A 13,571-nucleotide genomic window follows, 5' to 3' on the forward strand; every position below is an offset into this window, starting at 1 on the left:
TCGTCCTGGCTCTTTTTAGAGTCAGTCGGTGTGATATGGACCAGAGACAGGCGCTTTCAGCCCAAGCAAACTACAGCTCCCGGCAGGCCCCGCGGCCCATCCCTGCCCACGCAAACTACAGCTCCCGGCAGGCCCCGCGGCCCGTCCCTGCCCCGCAAACTACAGCTCCCGGCAGGCCCCGCGGCCCGTCCCTGCCCACGCAAACTACAGCTCCCGGCAGGCCCCGCGGCCCGCCCGTGCCCAAGCAAACTACAGCTCCCGGCAGGCCCCGCGGCCCAGCTCGGCCGAGCCCCTTCAGGCAAACCCTTAGACTGGGGGCTCCGCTCCGGCCCCGTCACGTGACAGGCCGAAGTTGGCCCGTGCCGTGAGGGGAGCGCTCGGCGCGGAAGCGGGACTCGGACCCACGGCAGGGGGAAAACGGCGACTAGAGCGCGGTGAGTGTCCCGGCCTCCCACCGGGCAACAGGCGACTCCTGCTGACCCCGGGGCTGCGGAACAGGAGCCCGGCCTGGGTCCCCCTCCACGCGGAGTACTCCTCCCCCCGCCCCCACAGCAACCCCCACCCCAGAGCCCCCCGACATACCCCTCCCCCACCCCAACCCGCGCCCCTATAGCTCCCCCCTGGCGCGCCACAGGGCCCCACCCCCCACCGCCATACCCCTCGCGCCCCCCTCGCCATACCCCTCCCTCACACTAACCCCCGCCATAGCCCTCCCCCACCGCACCCCACAGTCCCTTCCCCCACCGCACCCTCACGGACACCCCTCCCACCCTGCCTCCTAGGACACTCTCACCTGCCATGCCCTCCCCCCTTCCCCCACCCCCAGCCCCCTTGCTCCATATGTCCCTCCCCTAAGGTAGCCCCCACACCGCAGGGTCTTTACCCTCTGGGTCTCTGCCATCCCGTCACGCCCCTCCACTCATGGCACCCTCTTTCCCTTCCCCTTCCCAGGCTGCCCCCATCCTACATAACACCCCTTCCTCTAGTCATCACTATGCCTGCCACCCCTGTCTTTCCAGCGCCCCTCCCTCCAGATCAGCCCCATCCCACGGAACATCACTTCACTTCCCTAGAGCTTGGGGTGATGATTAACTCTCAGGCCATTTCCTCTCCCTTCTCTCAAGTCACATCTCACCTTGTCTCCCAAGACACTTTCTGGGCTCCTACCTTCCTGCCATCTTAAACCCCTTTAAAAGCTGGAAGTTGTGTTGGAGAAGGATATCGGGCCATGAAGAGATTTCCCTTCCCACAGTGTTTGTGTTGCTCTCGGTTTGGGTGTTGTGTAAATTACCTTTGGCTTCAAACGGAGATGCTGCTTCATGGGGCTCTCTAGGAGTCTGTTTCTGTTACTGTTACTATTCATTCCCTCTGGATTCTTCTTCTGTTTCTAGCTGCTCTGATGGCCTGAACGTTGGTAACTTAAAATGAGGTGTTAAATGTTTCATTGAAATACATGCATCCGAAGAAGTGGGCTGTAGTCCACAAAAGCTTATGCTCTAATAAATTTGTTAGTCTCTAAGGTGTCACAAGTACTCCTGTTCTTCTTTTTGCGGATACAGACTAACACGGCTGCTACTCTGAAACATGACACATTAACATTCTTCAGGGGAGGTGCTTATGTAGATTATTTCTTCCCCCTCCAAAAAAGTTTCCCTTCCCAATGACATTAAAATGGGGGGCAGGTCTTTTAATTTCAGATCAAATATTTTTATTTGATTCCGAATGAGACTAGTTCTTGCTAGCAGTTTGCTAAGTTGCTGTTAGGCGTTCTTGTTTTCAGTCTTTTCTATGTGATGTAGGAAACAAGGTAGTGATGTTTACAGTTTGTTCATTTGGCTGAGTTAGTGCTAGAATAAAATCAGAAAAATAAACCAGTTTTTACATCTGCATCATTGTTTTTCGAATGACCATACTGCAAGACCTTGTAAGATTTTTTTGTTAATTTTAATGGGTCTGGGAGTAGGGCTTCCTTTAAGGAGAAAGAGGGGAGCTCACACTTGTTCTTGGTAGTTGGTGTTCTCAAAAAATACTTCTAGAGATGCTGGAAGACATTCATGACTAGAATAAATTTTAGGTCTAAATTAGTTGTGTGTTGCTTAATATTAAACGACTGAATGGATTTTGTCTTTATTTGTATCTGGTCTGAAAATTGCTGTCCTTTTGCTGGTGCAGTTAATAAACAAGGTTATATTATGTTAAAAAACAGACTGGCAGAAAATGTCTATATAGGTTCTTATGGTTTGGCTCTACTGTAACTGTGGTATAATTGTCTACTGTCCAGAACCCTTTACTTACCATATGCATCCGAAGAAGTGGGCTGTAGTCCACGAAAGCTTATGTTCTAATAAATTTGTTAGTCTCTAAGGTGCCACAAGTACTCCTGTTCTTTTTGCGGATACAGACTAACACGGCTGCTACTCTGATACCTGTCATAGGGAAATAGTGTTTTTTCCATGGTAATGGTCATACTTGTTTGCCTTTAGCCAGGCCTAAAGGACAAAATTTTCCTGGCAGAAGACTGTATCAGTGGACAAAAACAAAGCATACTTATTACACACTGCTACAATATTTGGTTTTAATCCATGGTTTGGTGGTAAAAACAAACTAGGTTTCCAGTTAAAGATATCAAAGCTGATAGGTGCAGAAAGCTGTAATGTGATTAGTGTTGTCAATATATGTCCTGCGAGTGACAAAAGTAGAGAGTTCAGATAAAAAGAACAGACTGTGTGAAATGTTGAATTTTTATTTTCCATACTATGTATCATACTTTGTTTGCTCAGAAGGAAACTGGTAATAGAAACATTTCCTGAAGAGAGAGTTAGGTTCTACATCATCTAGTTTGATCAAACTAATTCTATAATAATTTTGTTTTGTCTAGTAGAGTACATTTCTGGTGTGTCATAGCTGTATAATATATTATGGCATTCCCTTAAACTCTTTGACAAAATGAATCTTGCACACTGTGTAACAGTCTTTTTAAAATGTTGTGCGTGAGAGGGCATACGTTGCTTATTGTTATGGAATTGGAATTGTATAAATTACAATTTCTTTTTCAGCCCCAGTTGTTGTCCACTTCATCTGCATAGATACTGTCTTTTCAACATAAATGTATAGCTGTGTGTGTTAAAATAATCCATCAAAACAAAACACTACTGCACACATGTCTCCCCTGGGGAGAGGATCAGAGAGCAAACACGTGACAGATGTTAGTCACATTGCTTAATATGCTACTGGAAACTGCACAGACAGTACAGTGAAGAGTGCTGTATAAGAACCTATATAGAAGAGAATAGAAAAGAAAATAAATGCTAGAGGCCAGTTTGGAACTGTCATTCTTAGGGTTCCTGAGGGGAAAGCCCTTTACCTCCCCAGCTGAAATTTTGCCTTCAGTTAGTTTACTTGGGTGGAGTTAGTTCAGTTTTTCCTTTTACATCAGCAGTGAGGAGCACTGAGAGTTCCTTATTTTTTTGCTTCCTAGTTTGGCATTTTAAAATTAATACCTGCTAGAACATTGCTGGCAACTGTGGGATGCCTCTCCCCACCTGTTGGATTCCTGCCAGAGACCCAGTTATAACACAAAAGCCAAATAAACACCATTTGTAGTGGAACTACTACTTAGTTTACAGTAGTCATTCAGCCTTGCACTGAAGTGGATCTGTTCATGCTTTTGCAACTAAAATGACTTGACAGAGTCTAAGGGGGAGCAGCAGGTGAAGTTAGGGTCTCCCTGAAAGTGATGGCACCACCCAGTAAGATTGATGTTTTAGCCAGGTTATCTAAATGATCAGTTGCCCACTTAGAGGGTAGGCATTCTGGAGAGGTATAACATTGCTAAGAGAGTGTTTAAAAACATAATTCCCCTGAAGAAATGGTTCTTCCAGTTGACCACACATTTGATGGAAAGCAAGATTCACATCCTCCTCACCCATGCCTCTCTCCATCCTTTAGCTAGTTTTTATAGGCACCGGGGATAAATCCAACACAGCACTAAAAAATAGTCTAAAGGGAACGAAAAGTACAGGTGAAAGAGAATGGCACACTAATATATCCATTGTTTGAGAACGTTATCAATGGGGAATTGGGAAAAACCTGGACACAGGATGTCATTTCAACCATCATAATTAAGTTTTTATAAGGTATAGCAATGTAAAGGAGAAATAACTTCCATTTCATATGTGGAATCATCAGTTAAATTTTTAGCAATAGAGCTATTGTGGCCTGAGGGGATATCTTTCAAAAAGAACAAGCAGAAAGCGAGATTGAAGACTTTCTTAAAAGAAACTTTGAAGCAGCATCTGTTGCTCCTCAAACATTTTCATCAGCTACATCAGTTTTTTGCAACATGAGTGGCGGGGTGGGAGGTACAGACTACTTCAGTGGGATGCAAAGTAGAAAAAAGGGTGTGTCTGGCTTGGAAAGCTGCAGATCATTCCTAACTACATGTGCACACATTGCAAATGTGCTACTCAGTCTGTGTTTCCTTTTTTTTCTTTTCTCCTGTTGTGCGTCTTTCTGTAGCAGAAGCTCACTGTACGTGGCTTCAAACTGAGCAACCTGCCACACCTGAACCTTGTTTGCCATGCTCACATGGCACCCACATCAGATTTGGTGGGCAACAGTGGATGATCCCCCACCCCAGCAGTGTATGGCTTTGAATTGAGTGGGGTAATGAGTAGGGGAATCAGAGCTACCAGAGAGTAAATGAAGGTAGGAGGTAAGCAAGGGACAAGTCAGAAAAATGCAAGAGCAGCAAAGGAAAGAACATGAGGATGACAAGGGGGGGAGGGAAAGACAGAAAAAAGAGATGGCACTCTCACGATGTGGCACTGGAGACGTATGCCAATTCCTCCCCCAGGGTGGAGGACAGGCACTAACAAATATATATATATATATATATATATATATATATATATATATATATATTGGGAACCACTGAAGTGCATGCTGCTCTTTCTTGGTGATATGAAGACAGAGGATATAGCAAGACAGTAAATAAAAGTCAGTCTGCAAAAAGCTTACTTCAGCTACATCTGTCATGGCACACACTTCTTTTGAATCTGTCTTGTGAGATATGGCTTCTAATGCTATTGGTAAAAGACATTGTTGGCTCCTCCCCATGGCAACCTCTCCAAGAAATTTTTTCAACATAATTTGAAGGAGGGGAACAGTTAGAGAAAGTACTGTTGGAGGCCAATGACAGGAATATGTAGTCTGCACTTAAGTGACCTTACAGGAGGTCTAATTAACTCTTCAAATGCAGTCCTTTTGAAATTTGGGTAGAAGTTAGAGTTCAGACTACAAAGGAAAACGCTGAAACAGAAAGTGAGGAGGAAAGTCTAGGAGTGGGTAAAAATCCTCTCCAAATAAGAGTTGGATTTCCTAGAACATTTTTTCATTCAATACCTGCTCTAGAACAGCAGGGTGTTTTTTTTTATTTAATGTTAATTTTTATTTTTTTAAAGCCATAGGTACAATAACATCTTGTCTCCTGGCTCTGGGAGGCATTAGGAGAGTATCTTGTCAAATTTCCCAGTGAGTATTTTCACACTTTCCCCATGCTGCCTCTTATGCAAGGGAGGATTCCTTGTAAAAATCTACAAGGCCACCACATTCTCTTCCTTTAAATCTCTTTAAAACCTAACAGTGCCATGATGTCTATAATACGCTTGACATTCATTAGGCAGCTGGAGTGCTATGATTGCTGCTTATTATATTAATCATAACTATCTCACTGTTATCTTGTGCACTGTATTGTATCCTCCCTGTTCTCATTTCATACAATTCTGTTGTGAGCTTTTTGTGGCAGGGGTCGTTGTCTTTTTATGTATATGTTTGGTGCATATGAGAAAACTATTGGGAGTGGTTCCAACTCCTTAATAGTGTACCTCTCATGATCCAACTTCTCATTCGTAGTCTCACAGAGAATTGGTGATGTCAGAGGCATTACTACATAGTCTTAAAAGGACAGGCCAGCCTGGAAAAGAATATTTAATTACAAACTTAAAATGTGCTCTCTGACAGCTTTTTTTTTTTTCTCCAGGAGGGGAGTAAAGAATACGCAGCATCTGAGGAGGGGCTCCTTTGAGGGGAGGGATGAGGGAAGAGAGAGCAGAAGGTTGGAGCCATGTTGTTTTTACAGGAGTGGGAAGGGCGGGGGAGCAAGCAAGTTGCATAGCAGTTGGTGCAGGGATGGGGCCCATAGGAGAGAGAACTAGCAAGAGGAGCGGCAGATGTACTGCAAAAAGGACTCTTAAAAAAAGAAAAAGGAAAAAAAAAAAAAAGGGGAAGCCATCAGTTTCCTCTCCAGGCCCAGCTGGGAAGCTGAAGACGCATCTGAGTAACTTAGAAAGTAAAATTTAGTTTTAGGCACCCAAATCGGGAGCTGCTTTTATGCTTTCAGTGCAGTTTCTTGAGAGAAGACAGGAAGGGGTTAGAGAGAGGGGAAATATTGTAGGTTTAAACTACGCTATCTCACCTGATTATGTCCCCTTCACATTTTGAAATAGGACATTTGACTCTTAGGCTGAAAACGTTTGATTTTGGATCTGAAGATGTGGAGAAAGAGGGGTTTATCTGTATTTCTTTGTGCCACTGGCTGGACTTTTGGCCTATTAAAATGTCCCGGATTGCTTTTAACAGTCACCAGGAGATTGAAGCCGATTTTGATAGACTCCCAGCCAATCCGTGAGGATTGGCAATCCTAGACATAAGAGAGAAGCACAAAAATGGTGGTATCTTGGCTAAGTGCAAGAAAAGTGCAAAACTTGCAAGGAAAGGTTCGAGATTAGTTGGGACCAGATGTGTATAGACTGTTGTTTTAATCTTTCTCTCGGCTTGGTATGTACCTTTGCGTAAATAGATGATGCGTTTGTTTTGAATAAGTTGTTTTATAGTCTCTTTACTCAACCACAGGTCTCAGGCTTCCAGAGACTCATTTCTTACAGATGCCAAATACAATTGGATCTGTTGTGTTAACACAGTTGGAAACGGGGGGAGCTGCCACTCCACGAGCTGGTCTGTGAGTGGTAGAATTGAGGGCCTCCACATGGAGAGAGGTGAAGGTAACAAAATTTGTCACTTGAGTGCACTAGAGGGGGGCTGCAGTGTGAGTCTAAGGCACTCATAACAGTGGCAGTACTGTTGGAATGGGGCTGTGCTAACTTGGTGATCCAGTCTAAAGTGTGTGGGTAGAGGTCTGACACTTAGGGCTTGTCTACACTTACTGGGAGATTGACATGCAGCGATCCATGCATCAGTGGTCGTTTTAGCGGATCTAGTGAAGACCTGCTAAATCGACTGCGGATCACTCTCCCGTCAACTCCTGTACTCCACCGGATCGAGAAGAGTGACGGGAGAGCGTCTCCCATCGACATCGCGTAGTGTGGACCCCGCGGTAAGTAGATCTAAGTTACATTGACGTGAGTTACGCTGTTCACGTAACTAAAATTGTGTAGCTTAGACCAACTTTTCCCTGTAGTGTAGATAGGGTGCCCACAGAGAGACTGGGTAGAGGTCACAGTTCTAACTTCCCACTGAACTGTGACAGAAGGGAATCTTAGATTTATTATTAAGCCAATTTCCAAAAGTGCATATTTCCTCTCTTGTTTAAAACCTATTGTTGAAGCACTGTGCTTTCAGGTTTCCTCATTTTGCTTATGATTTTAGGAATTTTTCTTTTTCATCTGGCATTTTCTTGCTAACTAACAAGTAAGGGCTGGTGGCCTGCAGCAGTGTGTATGTATACCAGTGATACTTAAATTGCCTTCATTGTTTCTATAGTTCTTGATGACTGTTTGTTGTATCATTGGCATTTAAATTTGAAAATCTTGAAATTTTCTTGAAGTTGAATATCACAACTTCAAGTGTATTGTTTTTAACATCATTCTTTACTTCTCTCAGTGTTTAATTTGCAGGTACAATCTGCGTTGACAGTTCAACCTCTTTTATGAGAACCATTATTTTCTTTTTAAATATGCATAAACAGAATGGCTTAAACCTTCTATTGGCGCTTTTAAAATATTTTGATACTTCATTCTATACTATATTACAAGGATGTTGGAACTCTTCTACATGTTTTCATACTCTGCTTATTTTTCTGCCGCTTCCTTTAAACTTTTTGTGACATTTGAAATTAATCTACCTTATTGCTCTCTTGATCTGGTATGGTTGACTATATTCCCTCTGTGTTGAGGGAAACTTGTGGATTTCATTGATCATTTTAAGATCATGGATAAGATTGTTTCTGCGTGTCCTGATTTATTTATTCAATTTTGTATTCTGCTTTCTAGTCCTGACTTCAGATTTTTCGCTTTTATCTTTTGTTAATAAGCACCCACTCTCTTAGCTTAATTTTAACTGAATTCTTTCACGTGAGAGTGATCTCCCTAGATTTCTGCTCTTCCCTACATGTTTATATCTGTATGTCTTTTGCACAGTTGTAGAGGCTAGTACTGTATACAAAAAATCCAACTCTGCCAAGAGACACTGACTTTGTTTTTTATCCTTTATATTTTATTATTGGAGACAGGACAGCATCTTTTTCTCATTGCATCTGCAAGTTGTTATATAGGTTGTACAGACTTTTGTGTGTTATAGTAACTCTAAAATCTTCTTATGTGCAACTGTTTTTCCACTTATATTTTTCTTTTTATATTCTTTGCTTCCATTTGCCATAAATGGCAAATACAGAGCAGTTCTGCTTGATAATGGTCCAAAGCAGTTCAATGTAACAACATAAAGTGAGCATTGTACACTTTGTATTCTGTATTGTAATTGAAATATATTTGAAAATGTAGAAGAACTTCCAAAAATATTTAATAAATTTCAATTGATATTCTATTTTTAACAGTGTGATTAAAACGATTAATCACGATTAATTTTTTAATCACGATTACATTTTTTTAGATAATCGCATGAGTTAACTGGAGTTAATCAACAGCCTTAGTAATTTCACATCCTTGTAAAAATCTTTCCAGGTGAACATAATCACTGCTGAAAAAAATCTACAAAAATCCAATACTTTTCATGTTAGTATTCAAAAAGAAAATCTCTCTCGCCACACCAAATTATTGTTTCATCTTCTAACTGTCATATTGGTGTATTCCTACTTTTTCTTCATCCCAAAGACTAGAGAGATATATTAAGTATATATTTTACTAAATAAGATTTAGGGAGGGTGACAAAACGAGAGGATTGAAGGGAAGTTGAGGTTTTTGCCCTCTTGTGGACCTCCGGCAATTTGCGGGAGGAAAGAAACCCTGCAAGGAGCCTCAATAGTCACTCCCAAATCATGATCTTTGAGTGGGCTTGACAAGCCACTCTCAAGGCTTAGGACCAGATTTTTAGAGGTATTTAAGTCCTAAAGATGCAGTTAGGTACCTCTAGGCACTTTTGAAAATCCTATGATACCAAACTCCTATTGAAATCCCTGGGAGTTTCAGAGAACTATGTGGTTTTGAAAATTCCACTGGGTGCCTAGCCTGCATCTTTAGGTGCCTGAATACCTGGTAAAAATCGGGCCTTTGGTGCCTACTCTTTCAAGCTCTGAGGAAGCTTGGTGAGGCTCCAACCTTATGAACCTTAGGCAGAGCTAGTATAGGTACAGTTTTTTTTTGTTTTTTAATGAAAGCTTAGGTCCGAATCATTTTTTGAGGTCATCTGAACCATCATTCTCTGGCAATGTTACTATATCATGTTTTAATAACACTTGTAATAAGACTTTAAACAACTATATCTTAAATCTGGTTGCTAGATCTCAAGTAGGTTAAGTAAAAGTACACTTTGTATCTTCTTTTTTCTCTCCCTGCACAGTGGCTGGGGGGAGAATGTTCCAACTATTTAACACGCTGTGTATTTAGGATGTCCTAATACAGCAGTTCTTTGTATGATTCGTTTAAAATGTTTTGCAGAAAAATTCTGTGTCTTCCCAAGATCTAACCTAGCAACTTCGAGGTTTATATTTTTACATGGGTTTGTGTTGTGCAGTGTATTTGTGAGGGATTGGGGGGGGGGGATCAAAACTGGTTCACTTGCAAATTTCTTACTGTGGAGTGACTGCTGTTGCTGCATAATAATTAGAAAGTCGAAACTATTTTAAGCCTATGATGGACTATGCCTTTGGACTCTGCAGCAATATCACTTTGGCAGTTTGCCAGAAACAACTCTTCTAATCTGTTCCACAGAAGAAAAGAAATCAGTGTTTTAAAGGGAAATGTTTAATGTGAAATTTAAAAACCTTTTCTGAAAATCAGTTAGTTATTCTAGTCTGAAGAAAAAAACAGTATCGGGTACTTCTTGAATTGGCAGGTACTGTAAATGAGAACTTGATCTGTTCAAGTAGATCTTAATTTAGAATTTAGTTCATTGACTTATTTCTTCATAAAGTCTTATGCAGAGTTTAATTTACTTGACTATAGTTTACATATAAAGTAAGGGAAATGAAGAACTTCTCTTAGTTTGGTGGTAAGAGCTTATCTGATATTAATAGCTTTGAAGAAATTCATTTTTTTGGCATTTCTGGCAATTGGAAATGAAACTGAATTCTTTGACTATTGTTCTGTGACTATATATGAACATGTTTCACTTCTTTGTAACTTTTGGAATAGATAGAAGTCAGCAAATGATTTTGTTCCTATCATTACTGAGATCATCACTGAAATATCTAGAAAAACAAGGCTTATGAAGTATTGACAAATAGATTTCCTAAAAGTATTTGTGGTGTATGTTCTACTTTGTGTAGCAAACATACTTTTTGCTCCATTGCAAGTTGTACTAGAAAACTTGAGTTTTTCAGTGGTCTGATGGGATGAAAGCAGTTTGGTTTTTTTTGTACTGCTGTGTATCAAGGTTTTATAACCATAAATTAGCAAGTATCTAGTAGATTTTTTCTCCATTCAGTGAACCTCTGCGTAAGTACAAAGAAAGTAATGGGACTAAAATTATAAGGCCTGTCCTGTGAATTTGATGACTGGGTTTTAGCTGTGCAATTCAACTTGTACAGCTACATACAGCCCCAATCAACTCTGTGTGCCTGTAATATAGGAGGAAGTGTTGTCCAGTAGCCAGACAAGGGAATTGAGGGGTTTAGGATTCCTTCAGTCTGTTGCAGTTCCACTACTAATTTACTGTGATCTTGGACAAGTCACTTGCCCTTTCTGTGCCTTTGTGCACTCATTTTCTGTGCTAGATGCCTACTTACCTTATATGGGTGATGTAAGACTTACATTTGTATAGTTTCTAATATAAGATGCTAAATAAATGCATATTATTCGAGAAGAAATAAGGACTCTACGCTCTGAATTACATGATTTTTGTAACTAAACTCTCAGTCTTAATGTTGTATTTAACTTTCCTCACCCTTTAAAAAATAAACTTGTAACTGAATATCTCTTTTAAGGGGGATTTCAGTAAATGCTCAGGTATCTTTGTGAACATCTATATGTGAAATGGCTTAATGGACAGTCTTTCTTCTTATTTTAATAAAAATAAACTTGAACCAAGAATAAGTACAAAAAATATCAGCTAAAAGCCAGTTTTAGTTTAAAGAAAATAGTTTCAGCCATTTGAGGGTTGAGTATTCAAATATATACAAATGACAGCATTATGATTTAGAAAAGGTTGCAAACTTGTGTTCAATATTTTTTTATACTATGAAAATTTGTCTGAAAATTTGCTAGTTCCAAACCACTTTCTCTCACTCCTAGTTGCCATTTCTATTATTAAATCAATACAACTGTGGTTTCTGAGGTATTGTCTGCTGAATACTAGGAACAGTTCGTCCTGAAGGTGACACAAATAGAAATACCACACTTAAATTGAGTGTACTGTTCTAAAACATACCTTCCTATGAAACATGGCAAAGGCATTAGAATTCCCTCAGCACTTGGTATGTTCCAAATTGTAAGTTTTTAAAACAAAATAGTTTCTCAGTTTCATGAGTCCAAAGATAAGGTGGTTCTTGAGCTCAACTGGTTAAATGTTTAAATTGAATAATAATTCCAAAATCACTTCTGGGTCACAACCAAAGCAAGTTTTGGAGAAAGTTGAAACAGAAAGATCTAGGAAGGAAGTGATGCTTTGATATGACAGTATTAAACAAGCTGTTTAACATGCTGAATCACAAGATTCTTTTTTCCTCATGTTTTCATTTGGAATATTAATGGGTTTCTATTTGTTTTCTGAAGGCGTGTTTTTATACTTTCCACTATTTTTTTGCTAAGCCATAAATCATGGCAGCATAAAATAATTTAAATAGACTTGTAAATAAGTTGAATATTAGGAGTCCTATATTTGCCTGCTCTTATTCAAAAGACAAGCCAGTGACGTTCACAGATAGTTCTGTTTTACCCTTGTGCTCCTCCTGCACTGGAGTGCTTTTCCTGTACAGTCACAGCAATTGAAAAACAAGTAGGGTCACAATTCTGAACTGCTGGTATCACTTCTGCCTGTTTCACACTGCTGCAGCATCATTGGTATCATGCTATTGTGCAGAAGCAGAGGTAGATTAAACCAAGTGACAAAAGGCATCTTTTCAAAAGTCTGTAGGAAAAAAGCCACGGTGTGTTTATCCATGGACACAACATTGTTGATTAAGGCTGTAATAAGAGCAATCTTTTGGTTTTATTACCTAAAAGCCACAACCTTTCAAAAGACTGCTTTCAGTTAATAGTTAATCTTAAGGAAACGTGTCACTGGTAGAAGAAAAATACATTACTGGAAAATAGTCTTGCTCCTCTGCCCATCTGAGGTTAAAGCAGACAGGTTCCTCCGCTGCAAAAATCAGAAAAAATAAACTGAAGTTTGCTTTATAGAGTAAATCCTGAAATGGCGCACTTTTGTCTTTAATCAAAACCAGCTTTTTAAACTTGAATTATAAAAGAAGAAAAAAGAAAAAAGCAGCCTCTTCATTTAAATGCATCAAGGCTACTCTGGTCAAGAAAAAGACAGTAAACTCCCCCTGCTGGTGGCTTCACAGACATTTGAATTTTAGGAAGTTGGGATTGTGTTTTCTGACTATAAAAATCCTGTGGAATTCCTTCTGGTTTTTCCCACTCTGGTCTCTGTCTTTCTGAAACACTTCTGAGTAAACTTATAAGCTTAAATTTTAAGGTCTGTGTGATAAATGCCAGGTAATTTAATTTTGTTCCCCGTATTCCTAAATGAAAGTTCATAATATTAAACCTTCAGGTGACAGATTACGAGGGTATATGTTTCTACTGTGTAGCAGAACACAATAGCTAAGTATGCAGAGTTATTTATTCAATTAATCACATTTTAGAAATACTCAAACTATATAATATGGACTCCAGGCATTGGTTTTGTTTGGGGCTGGGGGAAGGAATTAAAAAAAACTAGTATATTATTATTTTATTATTTTTGGAGGCTTTATAATATTGTGATTAATTGAGTAAAACGTTAGATTGCAAGGCATTTTAGAATAAATCTATATCTTCCAATATCTGCTTTCTCATCAGATCCCCAATATGGCCTCATCATCCTCACCTAAATATAATTCAAACTCCTTGGAGAGCTCGTCAATTAAAAGGGTGAGTGTAGCTTCTTCTGTATTATTG

At 40.1% G+C, this 13,571-nt stretch overlaps 1 protein-coding gene across 1 annotated transcript in view; it reads left to right on the forward strand.

Annotated features, from left to right (window-relative positions):
* Window positions 1–275: 275 nt before the first annotated feature.
* The window catches only part of MTM1 (myotubularin 1), a 54,401-nt gene continuing 41,105 nt past the window's right edge, over window positions 276–13,571 (forward strand). Inside the window, exons 1-2 of the mRNA XM_054039815.1 lie at window positions 276–434; window positions 13,473–13,544. Of these exons, the coding sequence (XP_053895790.1) occupies window positions 13,482–13,544 (63 nt within the window). The 5' untranslated portion in view covers window positions 276–434; window positions 13,473–13,481. The remainder of the gene's footprint in view (window positions 435–13,472; window positions 13,545–13,571) is intronic.

Source organism: Malaclemys terrapin, chromosome 9 (assembly GCF_027887155.1).
Source record: "Malaclemys terrapin pileata isolate rMalTer1 chromosome 9, rMalTer1.hap1, whole genome shotgun sequence".
Classification (NCBI taxonomy): domain Eukaryota; kingdom Metazoa; phylum Chordata; order Testudines; family Emydidae; genus Malaclemys; species Malaclemys terrapin.